General features: G+C 48.1%; 1 protein-coding gene across 6 annotated transcripts in view; it reads right to left on the reverse strand.

Moving 5' to 3' along the window:
* RALGAPA1 (Ral GTPase activating protein catalytic subunit alpha 1) overlaps window positions 1–20,646 on the reverse strand; it is a 240,622-nt gene that overhangs the window by 110,556 nt on the left and 109,420 nt on the right. For all 6 annotated transcript variants that reach the window (XM_038407488.2, XM_038407491.2, XM_038407485.2 and 3 more), the window contains 3 exons: window positions 8,929–9,057; window positions 7,121–7,246; window positions 6,074–6,132 (listed from right to left, as the gene is read on the reverse strand). In XM_038407488.2, coding sequence (XP_038263416.1) covers window positions 6,074–6,132; window positions 7,121–7,246; window positions 8,929–9,057 — 314 coding nt within the window. The remainder of the gene's footprint in view (window positions 1–6,073; window positions 6,133–7,120; window positions 7,247–8,928; window positions 9,058–20,646) is intronic.

Here is a 20,646-nt window from a genome sequence, read left to right on the forward strand (position 1 = left end):
GATAGACTCCTCAGCTCTGGTTTGGAGGACGTTTCATTGCCTGGATCGAATGCAACTTCATGGATTGCTGCAAGAAGTGTAGTTTGAGTCTTGGTCTCAAGATTTTCCAGTGTGGGATGAGAAGGAAAGGCATATGAAAATTTGTTAGGGATATTACCTTCCCCAAGGCAGAAGAGGCATCTGCTGCATTAAGGGCATCAGACCATTGCAAGTAGCACAGCATTTAAACTCTGTTGGCTTAGAATCTGCCATTACCAATGGTTGGTGCAAAGTATTTCATCCTGGTATATTTGAATATACAGGAGGGTCTCACCTTGCTTATTCACTTCCTTTGGGAGGGGAGGGAGGGGTGAAGAATGCCCAACTAAAAACATCTCAATAAGTGGTAAAGAGATTCTTCATGAATTAGAATTGGGTCAGACAGTCAAAGTTCTGTCTTGTGGCCACAGGTGGTAAGAGGGAACTGAAGGAGGGTTGTGGCCACTCCGCCCTTTATATCCTCAAACAGGGCACATGAGAATCCCTGACAAACACTGCTATTCAAAAGAGTCCAAGCTCAAGTGCATGAGGCACATGCACACCTACAGCAGGATCTACACTGACACATTAAAAGAAGAACTCAAGATTCCAAGAATGCTCAACTACTTTCAATAAAAATTATATAATATATGATATTTGTGATTTCTGGACTGCCTTCCAAGATACATTAAATACATAACTACAGTTTCCTAAACAAGAAAAACATAAAAACCTTAATTTAATGATGCTATATAAATAATTTTAAAATTACAACAATCTCAATTCCTCATCCCAGAGGCTAGAATAGGGTAAAAGTGGAGTTCCCTGCCAAGCAGGTGAAGGCAGGGGAAAAAGGAAGGACCCCTGCAATTGTGCATATACTTTTCAGATTAAAAATTCAATCTGCAATTAGCACACACAAATTGTGGGTTAGGGCTATCCTCTACAGGTTTAAAAAAAAAATCAAGAAACAGACCAAAAACAAACACAGATCAGTATTTTTAAAAATCTCATGATTTTTAAGACATCCTATTTATTACTATTTGTATCATAATAGCACTTTGGAGTCTCAGTCATGGACCAGTATCCCACTGTACAAACACAGAACAAAAAGACAACCTCATGGGTTTAGTTTTGTGTTTTGGGTCTTGCTCATGGATGTTTTAATATTTTATATTCGCAATAAAGAGGAGATGGTGAATCTTAGTGGAAGAAATCTACATTGATTTTCTTTAGAGCATGAGTAGAGCAAACAGATGAGAGGTACAAGACAGGACAGGAGTTTGGAAGGGTGGACTTTATGATAGGAGAAGTCTAAGGAGTTGATTACAGAGTCAGTGTTGATGAAAGAGAGGATCAAGGGCAGTGGAGAGGAGAAGATGGTGATCAGAGAAAGAATTCAGCAATAGATAGGCCAGGGAGGGAATAGTGCCAAGTGAAGATAAAATCCAAGGAGTGGCCATTTTCACATGTGCAAGACATGACCCAGAGATGAAGGCTAAACATGAAGGAGAGGAAATGGGAGAAGAAATGATTGAATGGGAAGTTAACATGAAAAGTTGCAGTTGCAAAGCTAATGTGGGAAACTGAAAGACAATGAAGAAATAGTACTGAGTCAAAATAAGTAAGGTGAGAAGGAGAGAAGTGGGTAGCAATTGACAGGTACATCAAGGGAAGGGGAAGAGTACAGTACGATAGATAAGTTCAAAGGCAGGAAGGGGATTGGATCGTAGTGGGGGAGATATGTGGAAGCTGCAAGAATAGGAGTGCACTGAATCCCTGAGGGAAGCAAAGAGCTGGAGAGTCTGCTGAAAGGAGTCAATGAGGAGACTTGCCTCAGGTGAGCCAGTTATTGATCTATGGGTAAAGTATGACTCATTGATTACTCAAGTAGGTTGTTACTACAGCCAGGCATTTGGTGAATGCCCTCGGTGTCCCTGACAGTCCAAACTGCAATTCCTGGTACTGATAATGGAAACTGATCACTTGAAATCTTAGATATTTTCTGTAGGTATGATGGAAATCTATACAGAAGTAGGCATCTTGAAGGTCAAGAGCTGAGTACGACTCCTGTGGATCTAGGGAGAGAATTATGGAGGCCAGGGTTACCATCTTTAACTTTTTTCAGAGTAGCAGCCGTGTTAGTCTGTATTCGCAAAAAGAAAAGGAGTACTTGTGGCACCTTAGAGACTAACAAATTTATTAGAGCATAAGCTTTCGTGAGCTACAGCTCACTTCATCGGATGAAAGTATTCAGCTGTCTCAAATCCAGAATTAGTCAGGAGACTCCCTTTTCCTTTGGTATCAGAAAATATTGGGAGTAAACCCCTTTCCTTCTGAATTCTGTTGGAATCTCTTATTGCACCAAAAGTTACAAGTGACTCAGCTTCTTGATGTAGCATGCTCTAATGGGGAAGGGGTCCCCTGGAGAAGGAGGGGACGATTCAAGTGGAAAGGGTGTGGTATTTAATGGAGTATCCTGGTTTTACTACCTCCATAGCCCCATGGTCCGTTATGGTTCTCCAAATGCTATAAAAATAAAAAAGATGGTTTCCAAAAGGGGGGAAACAGAGTGAGCAACTAGAAGTCATACATAGCTCTCGGCAAATTCTCTTCCTCTAGGATGTAGATGAATGTGAAGATGATGTAGAGGATGCTGATGGTTTTTTTCCTTTGGAACTTCTGATGCTTTCTTGGGGACTGAGAAGGTCTGTATTGAGGGTAATATGAGTGTGTAAGGTAAGACTGAGGCCTACCTGCTTTCCTCTTCAAAGCAGATGAATACACTCCTAAAGAATGCAAGGCCTCAGTCTTCTGAGTAAGTCAAAGTCTTCAAACCACTGATCTTCTGTAATAACCTGTACTTTCTAAGGAATATGGGAAGCTTGGAGCCAGGATGATCTTCTTATGGCAACTGTGGTTTCTTAGTCCTGGCCATGGTATCAGATGCATCAACATCTGCCTAAAGAGATATATGTGTTACAAGTTACCACTCTGAAATCAAAGACTTAATTTTTTTTCCCTGTAGTCCTGTGGGATTTTATTAGCAATTTGGAGAGGTTATCATAATTCAAAATAGTCAAATGTTGCCAGTAATGCTAGAAAATTGGCTATTCTCATTTGTAGGCTTGCAAAGAATTTTTGCAATTAATTAAGTCTACTTCTTAAGCGCCTTATCACAAGTGGTAGATTTGGTAGGACCTTGATGATTCATCTTTTCACGGACTGCTAACACCATGAGGATCTTGGAGCAGGATGTATATAAAACTGTATGAAACCTGCAGATGGTACTTGATATTGTTGTTGTAAATGCTTGCAAGTTGAAGCTAGAGAATCCAGTTTCTGCCAGATCAATTTCACAAGGTACCTTCATTAACAGGCATCGCTAGACGGCCTGGCATGGTTGTATCCAAGATGTCACAGAGCTTGTATGACTTCCCTTTGACAACTTCTACTAGGATCTCTAGCACATCTGCCATTCTGCTGAGAAATGCCCAAAAAGATGTGTTGCCCTCTGGCTAAGAAGAAGGCATTTACAAAACTACAGCCATATGAGGATATGACAACGTTATGTGAGCTAAAATAATGAGATCTGTTTAACTTCTTCAGAGCCTTAATCTAGATGTTCAGCAGAAGCATCTGGTTCTTGAATAGTTAAAAGTGCTATTTTTTGCAACAGTAGAAGTGGAGATATAGGTCTGGAACATGTGACAAATGTTGACCAATTGGCACACTGAAAGCCTTATCGAGCCCAATAGGGCCAAGGGTTCTGTAAAGCATAGGGAGCAGGGGACCATGGTGGAAGATACCAAGAAATAGGGTTTCTGTGAACTTCAGAACTAGGGTAACGATAATGAGACCTAGACTCTCTATCAGAGATGTATGTATTTAAATCCCAGGGAATGAGAGGGAGAGGGCTCTCCACCATGATCAGAAGCTGAGAAGGAGAAGGAGCACTCCTCCTTTAGTGGTGGAAACATTGTGACAGAGATGCTAGACAGACCCTCTAGGCAACTTCTGGCTGGTACTGCAGGTGTGCTCTGTACCAGGATCTAATAAACAGTCAGTACAATGGGGTATTTTAGTGAATGCTAATAGTGAGACCACTATCAAAGAGATAGATTACTCTCTAGGTGCCATGTAAGTCCTCAGTACCAAGAACTCTAGTACCAAAGGTAAGTGAACAGACTGCATTGGTACAGGGATAGTCAGTACTATGCGCTTTGGTGTGGGCAAGGTCTTATGAACTGAAGAGACTGGTACTAAGGATTGGTGACAAGAGTCTGCATGGGTTACAGAAGGACTGTATCTGGGACTTGCATTACCCTTCTCCAAGGGTAAATGTGGAGTTTTACACTTTTTAGGGTGAGAATGTTCCTTTCTTCCCCTGCTAGGACAGCTATTATCAGCTGAGAAGGAAGATCCTTAGGCTATGTTTACACTATAGCCTATGCTGGCATAACTTCTGCTGCTCAGGGGTGCGAGTATCCTTCCTTCCCCCAAGTGACATAAGTTACACCGACATAAGAGCATGTGTGCACAGCACTACGTTGGTTCTCCCGCTGACATAGCTTCTGCCATGCAGGAGGTGGTTTTATTACACCGATGGAAGAGCTCTCTCTTGTTGGCACAGAGCTTCTTTACCTGATGCGCTGCAGCAGCACAGCTACATATGAACAGTTGCACCGCTGCAGGCATGCCCTTAGTTACTTGCACATCAAAGGAGCGGGCTGATGAGATGATGGGAATATTTTTACATAATTGCTCTGGTTTTCAGCCTTTGTTTCTCTTGGATCTGAGGAGGGATGCATTGATCTTTCCATAAAATCATTGGCGAGTGTGGCTCCCTACCTTTTTGTGTTCTTTTTGAGAAGGACTTACAAATTGAGTACCTATCAACAATATGCCCTTCTCCCAAACACATTTAGCATCTGATGTTCTTATCATTGAGGGGCATTATTCACATGAAGGACAGTTCTTAAACTCCAGACACTTCTACTCTGCTACAGCAGAGGCAGGATAAACTAAAGGAATAAATTAAAAAGCAAAACTGCACTAAACTATTCACTAAATCAGGGGTGGGCAAACTTTTTGGCCTGAGGGCCGCATCTGGGTATGGAAATTGTACGGTGGGCCATGACTGCCTGGTGGGGGAGGAGGCCTCTATAATGAATGTTATTGAGGTGGAGAGAGGGGGGACTCATGGAGTGCGGCAGGGGGAACGCTCTACAGGGGCAGTACCGGGGACTCCTAGGGGCCCAGCCAGGAGTGATACCAAGGTGGCCGTAACAGGCACTGCCATGGAACCCTAGCTGGGACGGTTGCGGCCCCTGGGTGGTTTCGAGGCTGTCGAGGGTGGGGCCGTAGGAGACTGGGAAGGGATTGGGTGCGCTGCTGCAAGGGGCGGGACTGCCACGTGGGGGGGGGGGTTACGATACTGGAAAAAGCGCGGTGAAGTCATGCCTACGCAGTGTGGCTATACATGCCAGAAGATGGTACTCATCAAGGGAATTGAGAGTCAGGGGCTGGGGAGCGCCGAGTGGAGCGGGGCAAGCCCCTGACCCCACTCTCCGGCAGGAGCTTGAGGACCAGATAAAAATGTCTGAAGGGACAGAAGCAGTCCGTGGGCCATAGTTTGCCCACCCCTGCACTAAACTAACAACTATCTAACAATCACTACCTAGAGCTATTTACAAACAATTAGGAGGCTGTCCAGTGAGCAAGAGATCAAACACTGCAAAGTTCAGTGAGGGCTCAGATATTGCAAAGTTCTGATCCAAAGCTACAAGGTGTGAGAAAGAACTGGGGAGCGGTTGGGGTCATCCTGCCCTTTATGTCCTTGGACAGAGGCACGAGGGCTCTCAGGATGCAGATGCAGTCCCCAACAGATACTGCTGGTAAAAGTGTGCAGGGTGCACGTACCATTAGTGGACTATTTGAACAAGCACTAAAAAGGAGAACTTAGATTACAACATACCTACTTGAATATACTGTAATTATAAAAGAACCTCCAATAATATGGCAGCCTTTCATCACTTGTTAAAGTATAACCTACCGTGCAGGGCCAGATGGCTCCTCTCTTGCAGAACTTAATACAGTTTTGATTGTGAGTTCCTAAAACAAAAGATGAAAGTGTTCAAACTCAGTTGCCAGAAACGTCTCCACAAAAATCTTTAGAAAAAAATAAGGGCTCTGCTATAGAATACACAGGCATATTCTTTTTTTCTGTTGCACGAATAAGCCAACAATCCATTGTAATAAAAGCAAAACTGATTGTGGTCAATGCGTACAATTAAATGTGCACACTTCCTTGTAGCAAATGCATTAGCGTACAGATGGCAACAGCTTTGTATAACGCTATACAAGCTTAATACAAATCCATCAAAATGCACAGCGCCATCTAGAGTCAAATGCACAGCACTTTCTGAGGACCTGATATGACTGGAGGAATCAGCTTTGGTAATTATTCATTGCTGTGGGTAAAATGTGCAGCAAGTTTTTTTTCCCTAAAGCTTCTCACAATCCGCCCCAGAATACATTATGCGACCCCCAGTTTAAGAACCTCAGAAGTACACAGATCCATGACACAGATTGCCTTCAACTATGCTAAACTGTCACAGAGCCAAAACTTCATGTGCTGGAGTCTCCCTGATTTTATGTATTGTGGCTACCATGGAGGTGCACAGAGGGGCTTTTGGCAGCCTCTAAGAAAATAAACTGCAAGTGGAATAAATAGTGCATCTAGAAACTTCAAGTCTTTTTCTTCTCTTTCTGAGCTGTTTAAAGCTGAGAAACTTTTCAAGTGATCACAATGACCAAGCATACAAAATGGTTAAAATAATGCATATTTACTTTTAGGACATATGCAGACACTTTTGATGGTTTTTGTTAATCAACAGTAATTTCAAAATAACTACATGTTTAGAAGTTAAAGCCTATTTTGACAAATTTTATGGACTTAAATCTTGTTTTCTACATACAAAGATCTAAAAAGAACATTAGAATGTCTAAATATTAGTAAACATTACCTGGAACACTATACTACTAAAAAAAAGACAGCTTGGTAGCTGCAATACCATACACATGTTCTCAATATTCCCACCTTAACATCTGTGAAATGAGACACAACTATGCCAGGAGTGTTCGGGTGTAGAGCTGGCAATTCACAATATAAGTTGGGAAAGCAGACCAGAGAGCCCAACAGAACTTGTGCTTCTACTCTTGGAGCCTATGGATGGGGGAAAACAAAAATATTTACTCATGTTGCACTAAGAATGTGAAATATACAGCTACTTTACCTAAGGTTGAATTTTTGTTAAGTTTATCCTGGTGACAATATGAAGGCCAGAGAGAAACTCAGTTTGTATTTATCACAAAAAGTACAGCTGTGTGATATACACTAAGACTGCTTAAATAAGCTGCTGTGTTGAAATGGATAAATCAAATTTCCATTACCACGTACTGGCTCTACATCCCGTATTACCATAAGAGAGAATAATTTAAATGGTCTTTGTGATGAAACACTGTGTCTATATATATTTCTTACAAACACAAAATAGAAAGTTTAAAAGGATAAATAATGCCTCTGCCAATCAAGCTGATCAGAAATAACGGAAAGGTATAAACATTTAAAAGTACAAACGCAAAAGCTAGCTATTTTAAGAGCCACCAGCCCCATTCTTGGAAGTCACTGTACAGCAACAATATGGAGGAATTTCTAGTATAACACACTTTTAAGAAGAAAACACTGTAAAAATGAAAACATATTTCACCGTGTAATTTAAATTAATCCAATTTAAAACATTGAAAGAATTAGTAAATTCTCTGCACTGGAAGCAGAAATGCTTCTCCCAATACAAACTAATAATTATGTAAATAACTGTACATGGCAGTCATTATAATTTTAAAAGGGGAAGGTTTGAGCTTTTAGTAATTGATAGCCATAAGCATAGCAAACTCCACAGAGATTATACTGGATGCTCCAAAAACTAAACTGACATCATCTCAACCAATATACAGGGGAAATTATTTACTTGCAGTAGTTGTTTTCTAAGCTTTTTGCCAAGTATTTTGCCAAGAACCCCATTCTTGAGGCAAGAGGTCTCCAACATACACTATGAACAGAGCTCTGATTATTTCAAGATTTTGAAGAGAAAGCCAACCTTGCTAAGTTAAAAATTAAATATCTCAGGATGTATATAGAGCAAGATAACACCGACTCATGGTGAGCATTAAGTGAAGGTTGTAGTATTGTATGAACATCCCTCGCTAAAAGGTATTTAATTGCTTCTGTGGATCATGGAGTAGTTTTGTATAGTTACAATGTAATATCTGTGGTATACAAAGCACTTCTCCTAAAATGGAGGATTATCAACACTTAAATGCCATCTGCAACATTTTTACTTCTTAATAGTCCCAAAAGGATACATTGCAACATCATTACAAAACCTACTACATTTAAATTGCCATGTATAGGATAAGCAGCCATGGACCAATAAAAAGCATTCCTTCCCCTTAAAAGTTTGTTAATATGTCACGTCTTCTATAAGTTTAAAAAAAACAAACAAAAAAACCCTCTGGATATGCATGTGGGTGATGACAGATAAAATAAACACCTTTATGTGTGGTCTCTTAGTTAAGAGTTATCTCATAATTGTTCCTGAAATTCTGAGGCTAAACAGACATCAGGAATAAAGAGCAAATTCTTTATATTATACCTGCTATATAGGATTTTTATAATGTTATGTTTTAATGAACTGCTTGGTGATTTCAATAATTAAGCATTAAGTTCTCTCTTTGGGACAGGTCAATACACACTAGCTGAAGAACAATGTTGCATAGTATTCTTTCTATTAAAACTTCTCATGATTACATACAATCACAAAAGAGAATGAACTGATGAATACTTACATTGAGAAAAGAGGAAGAAGCCACTCTACCAGCTGCAATAATGAAATCCATAATAAGCATGGTAGCACCAGGCAAACCAAGTGAAAAGAACTGAGGAGAGCAGTGCTTGATGATTGTATTAACAATATCCTTGAAGAGGAGAAGGGAAAGAAGTATATGACATTCATTAGATAAACAAAAAAGCACACTGACAATGGTAATTATGCTCACTACTGAGCAAAATCTGCATAATTTAAAAATTTACGAATCAACTGTAGAGTTCAACAGGTTGCTTATAACCATTCATTACACTTTCTACTGAGGTACTTATAATCCACTATAGTAAGTACTGCTTATGACTGTAACATGCTTATAATACCCATTAGCATTTATTAACCCATTATAAATTATTTTTATATGGAATCTTAATAAAAGAATGACATATTAAAGTGTCTTAACATTATTTTGTTTGCAGCTATATATTACATGATATATATCAAGTAAATGCAGATTTAGTGAACCCATGAAATACATCATTAATAAAGATTTTCAATTTCTAAGTGCGACAAAGTTCCTTCTCTGCCTTGGTGGGTCCTGTGCTTATTGACAGATTTGTTCTCCTCAGATGTTCACAGCAGCCCTCAGTTTGGTCACTTTCGTGGCTCAAATCTGCCGTTCGCTCAGTTAGCCTCATCACTGGCCAGCATGGGGAAAGGAAGAAGAACAATCCCCGAAGTCTCTGCTGATCCACCTAGTTGATTGGGGAACAGGCCAGAGACCTTCCCCTCTGGTGGAACCCACAGTCCAGTTCAACTCCTCTGGTATCAAGTAGGGAGTTGGGGGGATGGAGGGAACCCAGGCCCGCCCTCTACTCCGGGTTCCAGCCCAGGGCCCTGTGGATTGCAGCTGTCTACAGTGGCTCCTGTAACAGCTGTGAGACAGCTACAACTCCCTGGGCTACTTCCCCATGGCCTCCTCCTAACATCTTCTTTATTCTCACCACAGAACCTTCCTCTGGTGTCTGATAATGCTTGTACTTCTCAGTGTTCCAGTAGTACACCTTCTCACTCTCAGTTTCTTGCGCCTCTTGCTCCCATCTCCTCGCACGTCCCATAAACTGAAGTGAGCTCCTTTTTAAACCCAGGTACCCTGATTAGCCTGCCTTAATTGATTCTAGAAGCTTCTTGATAGACTAACTAGAACACCTACAGCCAATCTGCCTTAATTGTTTCCAGAAAGTTCCTGATTGTTCTGCAACCTTCCTTGTTACCTTACCCAGGGAAAATGGACCTACTTAACCTGGGGCTAATATATCTGCCTTCTATCACTCTCCTATAGCCATCTGGCCTGGAGGGAGAAGGAGGGCGAGGGCGGCTGCTGCTGCTAGGCCTTGGGCTCTCCCGGCTGCTGTTGCTGCTGTAGCTGCTCCCATGACTGGGCCAGACACCACCCCTACTTCTCTGCCACCTATTTGCTGGCCAACTGCTAGACCCCCCCCCCAAACCTTGGGTGCTGCTACTGCCCCAACTGCAGCCCCTTGGGGGGGGCCTGCTGGTCCGCTCCCCAGAGGAGGGGGTGAGGGACCCCAGCCCCAGCCGTTGTAGCCGTGGACACCACCACTACCTGAGAGGGGTCCTTTCTGCCTGCCTGGACCACCACCTGGAGTTCCTGGAGCTGCTGCTGCAGAGTTTGCTGCCTGGAGCTGCTGAAGCCCCGAGGAGGAGAAGAAGAGGACCATCTACCAGTGGGGGAGCACCTAGAGACTTTGCAGACCAGCATGGAGGGAGCCTTTTGAACTGAGTAATTTTCAAACTGTGCTCTTGTGGTGGGGGCCAGGGTAAAAAGAAGGGTAAAGGCCCACAAAAAAGACCAAGCCCTCCATGGCAAGGGCTACCTCCACTACTGCGCGTCCCTCCCCGCTGTTCCCTCCACCAGCTCGGCGGGTGCCCCTCCTCCGGCCCCCAGGGCGTATGCCCAGGTCGCAGCAGCCCCCTGGCCTGCCGCTACGTCATCTCTCCCGCTTACCGCCTCTGCTGCCATCTATAGCAGCCAGGGCCCCCGCCTGACCTTGACCAAGAAGCACAGCGTCTGTTGCCTCCTGGTGCCCGCTTCGCCCCACATAGAGACCTACGTGCAGGCGTTGGCAAGGGTGGCGCGTGAGGGAGAGACACTTGAGGGGTCATTCCTGGTCCCCTACCAGGGGGTCCATTACCAGGTGCACTGCTCCACGGAGGGAGGCCCGGTGCTACCTCTGCTGGGCGATGGGGCACGTCTGGAGGGTCTGCCTCTTGTCCCGGCAAGGAGGGGCATCTGGGACCCCTGGCCCCCAACAGGGCGCCGGCCCCATCATCACCGGTGCCCCTGGCTGCCTGGCGCCCGAAGCCACCCCTCCTCCTTCCCAGTCCACCACTCCTCCCGCTCGGGCCTGAGCGGGAGAGCCCCGCCTCCACTGCATGCAATTTGGCAGGGCCTGTGGAGGAGGGTACAGCAGGGACACTGCCAGACATGGGAGAGGCCCGCCCAAGGGGGAATCTTCCCCTCCCTCATGCTGCCCAACCATTAACCTCCTGAGTCCCTGAGCCATTGCCCCTAGCCCCTGCCCCGACCCCTGCTCGCCAGCCCCCAGATGATGCCATGAAGGGCTGGGCCCTAGTACAGGGGAAGCAGGGCAAGTGGAAGGCTCGAGCTCTGCTCTTTCCATCTGATGCAGAGGCCCCCCAGAAGACCAGGAAGGGGGGCACCGATGCCGAGCCTTCCGCTTTGCCCATGGGTGTGTTTCATCCACCAGTGCTAGTTGAGGAAGACGTGGCAGCACTGGAAAGTAGTATCTCCCCTCCACGGGAGTCCCTCCCCTCCAAGGGAGCCCCTCCTGCCCTGATACCATCTGGAGCCCCTGTGAGCCTGAGGCGACCATTGCTTCGGGTGCCGGCGGGGAGAAATGCGGGGTGGTGGAAAGCGATCTCCCCTCCATATATGAGGAGATCAAGGCCCTGGGTCTGACCCTGGTCACCAAGGGGGAGGACGACCCTTTGCCAGCGGGCCTTGATCTGGGCGACCTCACTCCAGCCCCCCTTTCCCCATGCTCCCTCCCCCTAACCGTTGCTTCCACTCCCACCTCCGAGGAGTCCCTGGACTCCCCCATCAATCTGACCGCAGAAGGCACCCTGCTGATGGCCACCGAGCCTGTTGAAGCAACGGCCAGTGGCACGTGACTGGGACCCAAGCCACCAGAGGCACCCCGCGTTAGTGTGGAGCAATCAACCTCCTTCCTGGGCGGGGGCTCTACAGAAGACAGTCCACCTCCTGATGCCGTGGCTGCCAAACCCACCATAAAACCTGAGCCCAGCATCGCTGAGAGCCCCCTCCCCACCCCTTGATCCTGACCGAGAAGTGCCACCGCCCAGTTGCTCAGCTTCTGGAGCTCAGAATCTCGCCTCTGCCCCTACCCCTGTCCCGGACCCCAGCCCTGCCCCTATCTCCTCCACCTCCCACAATGTTATTCCCGCCCCTGGGGCTGTCTCCTTCCCATTTCCGGTAAATGACCCCCAGGGAACGGCCTTTGTGTTTCCCTGTCCTGACCCACTAGGGGCTGCTATCTTCCCTCTGCTGCCCCCCTACTGCCCCAGAGTTTGAGGTGGGCCGCGTGGCGCCAGCCCATCAGGCACCACGGTGGGGGTCCGCACCTTGCCTGCCCATCTCGGTGGACCACGGGGCTGTGCCAGGGGCCCTGTCCAGGGATGACCAGGAGTCAGAAATCCCACCCCCCATGCGCTGCAAGAGGAGCTGCAGGAGTTTTTAGAAGAAGTCTGTGGCTCCCGCAACAAGGTACAGCTTCCTCTCCAGCGATGGCGGCACTTAAACAGATCCTCCGGGTCGCAAGGGCCCTTTTGGGGGAGGGTAAAAGGACTGGGAAGCAGGCCGCCGCGGCCTACCAGCGGGTCCGCAGCTTCCGTGACTTGTTGCTCACCTATGGGGTAGGTCACGGTTTGCTGCATGGCCCAATGGGGATTGCGAGCGTCTCTGTCTGCAAGGATCCCCCCCCAGCCCTCCTCATGGCACCATTTGTCATTGCAACATTGAACACCCAGGGCTATAGGATGGATCTCCGCAGGTCCCAAATGCTCTCCTTCCTTCGGGAGGGGGGGTACTCTGTGGTTTTCCTGCAGGAGACCCATATGGATCCGGGTGCCGAAGACAGCTGGCGGCTGGACTAGGGGGACAGGGTCTACTTTAACCATCTCACAATTTGTACGGCTGGAGTGGCAACCCTATTCTCCCCTGACCTATGGCCTGAAGTGCTGGGGGTCGCCGAGGCTGTGCCGGGCCGCCTGCTGCATCTCTGGGTCCGCATGGAGGGGCTCGTGGTCAACCTCGTTAACATCTATGCCCTGACATTGAGCCTGGAGCGGCTGCAATTCTATCAGCAGTTGTCCGCCTTCCTCGGCACCTTGGATCCTCACGACTGCCTGGTCCTGGACGGGGACTTCAACACCACCCTCGAGGAGCAGGACTGCTCAGGGACCGAGCAGGTGCCTGGCCGCCACAGACATCCTACGGGAGAACATCACTCTCGTGCGACCACCACCCAGATGACATTTACACATTCACCTTTGTCCGGGTGGAGGTCCATCGGTTGCGCCACTCCCGGTTGGACTGCATTTATTTATCACACTTCCACCTTTCACGAGCCCATTCCTCCAGCATCCGGCCGGCCCCATTCTCTGACCATCATTTAGCCACCATGACTGTCTCTCTCTGCACGGAGAGGCCAGGGCCAGCCTATTGGCATTTCAACAACAGCTTGTTGGAGGATGTGGGCTTCGTGACGTCCTTCCGGGAGTTCTGGCTGGCCTGGCGAGGGCAGGGGCATGCCTTTCTCTCGGCGCGGTGGTGGTGGGACCTGGGGAAAGTGCGTGCCCGGCTTTACTGCCATGCCTATACCCGAGGCGCCAGCTGACAGAGAGATGCAGCAATAGAGCAGTTGGAATGGGAGGTCTTAGAACTGGAAAGGCGTCTGGCCGCCAGCCCCGAGGATCCGCCCCTCTGCGAAGCGTGCTGGGAGAAGCGGGAGGAGTTCCGGGTCCTCGAAGATCGGGCCCGGGGCACCTTTGTTTGCTCCTGCTTCTTCTACGCCCTGGAGAAAAGGAGGAGGGGGGCCAAGAAACATGTCACCTGCCTTCTGGCAGAAGACGGCACCCCCCTCATGCCTTCTACGCAAGCCTTTTCTCCCCAGATCCAACTGATCCTAACGCTTGTAGAGTGCTCTGGGAGGAGCTCCCTATGGTCAGCGCGGGTGACCAAGACCGGCTAGAGCTGCCTCTCACTCTGGCCGAGTTCTTGGAAGCCCTCCGTCGCACGCCCACCAATAAATCTCTGGGCATGGACGGGCTGACCGTGGAGTTCTACTGCGTGTTCTGGGACATCCTCGGCCCAGACCTAGTCACCGTCTGGGCCAAGTCTTTGCAGAGCGGGGTCCTCCCTCTTTCGTGCAGGCGAGCTGTGCTCGCCTTATTGCCAAAGAAGGGGGACCTCTGCGATTTACGAAATTGGTGTCCCGTCTCGCTCTTCAGCATGGACTACAGAGTCGTGGCAAAAGCAATCTCGCTGCGGCTAGGGTCTGTGCTGGCGGATGTGGTCCATCCAGACCACACCAACACCGTCCCGGACTGCAGCATCTTTGACAACCTATATCTGGTCTGGGACCTTTTGGAACTCGGGTGTAGGGATGGTCTGTCGTTTGCCCTCTTGTCCCTGGATCAGGAGAAGGCGTTCGACGGCGTGGACCACGAGTATCTCCTGAGCACTCTGCGAGCATCTGGCTTCCAACCCCAGTTTATGGATTTTCTCTGGGTGCTGTACGCCTCCGCAAAGTGTCTGGTCAAGCTCAACTGGCCAGCTTTGGGCAAGGAGTACGGCGGGGTGCCCCCCTCAGGCCAGCTGTACGCTCTGGCGATCAAGCCCTTCCTCTGTCTCATCCACAGGAGGTTGACAAGGTTGGTGCTGCAGGAGCCGGAGCTGCGGATAGTCCTGTCGGCGTATGCCAATGATGTGCTCCTCGTGGTCCAGGACCCAGGCGACTTGGTGTGGGTGGAGGCTTGCCAGGCTATCTATTCGGCAGCCTCCTCCACCCGGGTCAACTGGGTCAAGAGCTCTGGCCTGGTCATTGGGGATGGCTGGCAGGGGAGCTCCCTCCTACCCGTGCTTCAGGCCATCCGGTGGAGCACGGGTCCGCTGCTCTATTTCGGCGTTTACCTTTTTGCAAAGCATCCCTCTCTGCTGGAGAATTGGCACTATTTAAAGGGCAGGGTGATAGAGCGGCTCCGGAAATGGACAGGACTATTCCGGCGCCTCTCCCTTTGAGGGAGAGCGCTTATGCTTAATCAGCTAGTCTTGTCCATGCTCTGGTACCGGTTCAACACCCTGGTCCCGGCCCTGGGTTTCCTGGCCAACCTCCGGACATAGATTCTGGAGTTCTTTTGGTCAGGACTGCACTGGGTCCCTGCAGAGGTTCTCCATCTACCCCTGGAGGAGGGAGGGCAGGGCCTGAAGTGTCTGCACACTCAGGTCCATGTCTTCCGCCTCCAGGCCCTGCAGAAGCTCCTTTATGGTACAGGTAGTCTGGTATGGAGCATACTGGCACATGCCTTCCTGCACTGCTTCCGATATGACCGGTAGCTCCTTTATCTCCATCCAAGAGGTCTTCTGCGAGATCTCTCCGGGCTGCCGATCTTCTACCAGGATCTCCTCCGGATCTGGAAACTGCTTTCAAACGACCAGGTCCGTGGCGGCCACCGAGGGGGCAGATCTCCTCGCGGAGCCCCTGCTACACAAACCCCAGCTCCGTGTGCAGGTGGCGGAGTGCCCCTCGGTGTGCCAGAGGTTGGTCCTGGCAGAAGTCACAAGAGTCAGAGACCTCCTGGACACGACCAGGCAGACTGGCTGGATCCCCTGACGCTCGCTCAGCGCATGGGGCTCTCCAGACTTTGTACTCCCCGGTGCATACTTCAGGAGGTGAGGGCTGCTTTGCCGCCCATTGCTTGGGTTTACCTTGACTGGATCCTGCACGAGGGCATGCCCCGCCCACCCTCCAGCCCAGGCCCGCCGGACCTTTTCATCAGGCCCCAGCCCTGTGGACCCAACCGATCCCCCTGCCCCTTCACCGTGAGCTGGCTGCACGAGCTGCAGCCAGTCTGTTTCCAGACTGCGCCAAGTAAACATCTATACACACTCATACTCCATACCCTTCACGTCCTCACCCTTGCATCCCACCCCGATACAAAATGGCGGGACCTCCTGCCACCTCTGGAGGGTGAGGAGCTCCGGTGGGCCAGCCTATATTCCACCTTGGTCCCAAGGCCCGCCAGAGTTCTCAATTGGTGGCTTCTTCATGGAGCCATGAGCACGGGCATGTACTTGGCGTGGTTCACCCCTATCCCCGACACCTGCCCCTTTTGCAGTGTGAGGGAAACCCTGGCACACATTTGGAGTGTGCCAGATTGCAGCCCCTATTCCAGCTCCTCAAGAATATTTTATTACATTTTTGGTTGCACTTTTCCCCTGACCTTCTTATTTATGCACTCCCAGCCGCGGCCCCACAAACTCACGGGATCTCCTGGTCAGCCTCCTCCTGGGCCTAGCTAACATGGCCATCTGTAAAACTAGGGTGAGGAGGTTGGCCGATGGAGTCTCCTGTGACTGGGGGGCTTATTGCCGATCCTCCGTCTGTTCACATATCCGGGCAGAGTTCCTCTGGGAGGCGTCCACTGACTCCCTTGACATCTTTGAGGAGCAGTGGGTGCTGTCTGGGGTTCTATGCTCGGTGTCCCTGTCCGGTTTCCTTCGTTTGACCCTTTGACCACGCTCCTGTCCCTGTTATTTCATTAGTTGTCCAGGTCCTGTAGATCCCCCTCTTAGGCTGGGGGGATCCTTCAGCAGTGGGTGGGCTTTGCTCACCCACTTCCTGGATCCCAATAGGATCACTCTCCTGTAGCCATCTGGCCCGACCCTGTCACATAAGGTACTGTGTGATTTCTCTAAGAAATCTATGAATATTGTTTAAATCTATGAATCTGTGTGTGGACAAGATACAGTCAGTATAAAAAACTCCCCAGTTCACATGCAAATGAATATAATCCTTCTCTGAAAAAATTCTCTAAGAGACAGACTTTGTAGCATACCTTGATGATCAATGTTAACATGCAAATTTGCAGTTCAGTAGGAGAGAAAATGTGGGTTAGTGGTTAGAGGAGGAGAAAACTGGAAGTTAGGTCTCTTCAGTTCAATTCCTAGCTACATGTTGACTATAATCTTAAGCAAGTCTTATTCTGCCTCCATTCAAATCAGTTAAAATTCTACCATTGACTTTCATGGGAGCAGAGTTGTTCAGGCCTTTAATCTCTGTAGGATAGATCCACAAAGGGATTTAGACACTTAACTGCTACTTTAGATGCCTAAATCCAACATTTTAGCTCCACTGAGATCTCAAAACCCCCACTCAGTTGCTGCCTAAACCTGGAGGTGCCTAAATTCTCTAGGTGCCTAACTTGCTGATGGTGGGCATGTGAAAAGCTGCCACGCTCCCAGGGACAGTGGACTGAATATCTACCAGACTCTGTGTGCTCTCCTGAAGGAACTCTGCCTGGATGCCCAGGGATGTGGCTATGTGGAGTAAAAGGTCCTGGAACACCTTAAAGCCCTCCAGAATAGAAGGGGAGGATGAACCGGGCAGCACAGCATCATTCAGTAATGAGGAAGAGGGTCTTGACTGAGCAAAAACTGGCTCTCGCCCGCCCCCAAAAAGATGCATCTGGAAGGGATGACTCCAGTGGCTTCTCAGGGAGGAAAACCACTGATGCCTGGGCTTTTGGCTGATCCAAAATCACCACCATTGACCAGGCAGGTGACTTCAACTTTGAATGGGATGAAGAGTGGAATCTCTGCAAGCGAGGAATGACCCACTGAGTCCAAGATGGCCACTGATATGGGTAGGGCGTTGGTAACCAGCAGGAGCCTGGCCAAGGACCTCTGTCCTGACCACATGTCAATTCTGGTAGCCACACTGGTCCATAGGCAGCCCCCAGAGTTCATTAGGAGATGCGGAGCAGGAGGATGACGACTGACTTGGAATCAGAGCTCCTGTATCTCAGAGATATAGGCGGAGCGATGCCTGAGGGAGCCAATAGGAAGTCCAATTCATCCATTGTCCAGAACACGGCAAGAATCAGCTCCCCCGATGAATGCAGTGCTGTCAGTATCGAGCATGTCAGTGCCGCAGGCTGCACTGGTCCTGGAGCAAACAGTGATACGAAAGCACCCAAATGCACTGATGTCTAGGATGATGAGAGCCCCCATGGGAACAGCTGAGGTGTCAAATGTAGCAGGGCTAAAGAGGATCCCGGTTCCGATGTCCCCGGCACTGATTCCAGTACCAGCTCCATGCCCACTACCAGGAGTGAGTGTCTAGATGCAGTGATGAGGGGCACAAAAGTTCACCGGGGGCTCCACTGGAGGGCTGCTGAAGGCATGAGCATCGCAAAGTCCTGGACCAGCGGTGAGGATAGAATGGAAAGATAGAGCAGGTCTGCTAGACTGGTACTGGCATCACCCTCATCGGGACCTGGAGGCTGGCACTGGAGTCAATGATACAGGGTTTATGCCCTTCCCACCTGGTATGTGTGCCATCCCACATGCCAGAACTGGTCCCATGCCGGTCTGTGCTTTTCTTGGGTGAGGCAGAGGAGTTGCCCCGCAACCTGGAGCAGTCCTGATTGGTCTTATGAGACCTCTTCCTTGGCACCAATAATGGAGAGCAGCTCCTCTGCCTCTTCGGAGAAGCACTTGCTCTGGAATGAGAGCCTGAGGGCCATCTTCAGCCTGAGGAGGGCTTCAGTACGGGATCAGGCCGCATGGCCTGTTCAAGCAGATGCTGCTTGAGGGAAAGGTCCCTGCGCCACCCAAGTGCACTTCTTGAATGATCTACAGATTAAACAATGCTCTGTAAGGTGGGCCTTGCCAAGACAAAGCAAGCTCCTCATGTGGGGGGGTAGTTGTTGGGAATTCCCCTCCACATGAAGGACATTTAAACCCTGGTGTGGGCATCAGCAGGGCACACTATCAAATAACACTCTCTACTAACCATTGACTAACACTACGTATATACAATAAACTAGTCTAAACCTAATGGTGCTGCCCCTCTATGGGTACTGCTAGGCAAAAGTCTCTGGCTACGGACCGCTAGCCACGCACACACCTAAGTGCAATACACGTCTGCATCTACTCATGCATATGAGCCATTAAGAAAAAAATGTAAGCCACAAAATGTCTTTAAAAAGAAAAGGAGTACTTGTGGCACCTTAGAGACTAAAATTTATTTGAGCATAAGCTTTCGTGAGCTACAGCTCACTCCATCGGATGCATTTGGTGGAAAATACAGTGGGGAGATTTATATACACACACAGAGAACATGAAACAATGGGTTTTATCATACACACTGTAAGGAGAGTGATCACTTAAGATGAGCCATCACCAGCAGGAGGGGGAGGGAAGGAGGAAAACCTTTCATGGTGACAAGCAAGGTGTGCCATTTCCAGCAGTTAACAAGAACGTCTGAGGAACAGTGGGGGGTGGGGTGGGGTGGGGGGGAGAAATACCATGGGGAAATAGTTTTACTTTGTGTAATGACTCATCCACTCCCAGTCTCTATTCAAGCCTAAGTTAATTGTATCCAGTTTGCAAATTAATTCCAATTCTTTAATTAATTCAAATGTCTTTAGTTTCTTTCATGCATTTTAACACTAACTGATCTGTTCTTATGTTCTTCCCTTTAGAGAAGGAAATATAAGGGAAAATTTACTTCATTTAATTCCTACAGCGCAGCTGAGAAAGAGGATTTCAACTGTCAGCTAAAGAATCACACTAAATGGTTATCTGGAAATACAGTAAATTCTGAAAAAATTGCAGTGTTGCCCACTCTCACAATATTTGGTGTTTTTCTAAAAAGCACCCCCTGCTCTCCTGAGTCCTCCTATTTCATGAGAACCTCAGCTTTCATAAAACAGTAAGTTTATAGACTTCATGGGTGTGGAGAAAAGCTTGAAACTGCCAATTTTTTTTTTTTAAATCCCATGGACTTTGGGGCCTGACCCATGATTTTTGAACTCTTGGATGGCAACACTGAATAATAGTTAAAAAGACTCAATACTGTAGCATATAATTGCTTTCATATTTCTTCAGCCTTCTGTTTCCTTTGTGAAGAGAATTTCAAAGTTCTTCTGTCATATGGAAGACCTAAGATTGGAAACAAACCGATTTGCTGTTGCACAGGAACAAGTGAAATTTCATTTTTTTTTTTTAACAAAGCTCACAAGTGATATCTCAATAAGGCAGAAATAGCATCAGGGAATGAGGGAAAGAGAAATTAAGACAGAGGAAAAGAAAGGTAACCAAAAGCAGCACAATATATGAAAAAATGTAGATAGGTTCCTTTTGTAAAAATGTAAGATCACTGCTAAATCACTCATAGGAAGATTGTGATTAGAATAGGATTACCAGAACTAACATCTTCCTTACTGTGATGGGTTTTACCAACCCCGCACTGAGGAGGAGAGGGCGAGGGAGCTTCTATGGATGGAGGAAGCTTTGCTCCCTCACCTCTGCTGGGCATGCTCCCAGTGGAGGGAGCATTCAAAAGGGAGCAGCTCAGTTCAGTCTGGGCAGATGGAGTAGGAGAGCAGTTGGGTG

Source organism: Dermochelys coriacea, chromosome 6 (genome assembly GCF_009764565.3).
Source record: "Dermochelys coriacea isolate rDerCor1 chromosome 6, rDerCor1.pri.v4, whole genome shotgun sequence".
In the NCBI taxonomy this organism is placed as follows: domain Eukaryota; kingdom Metazoa; phylum Chordata; order Testudines; family Dermochelyidae; genus Dermochelys; species Dermochelys coriacea.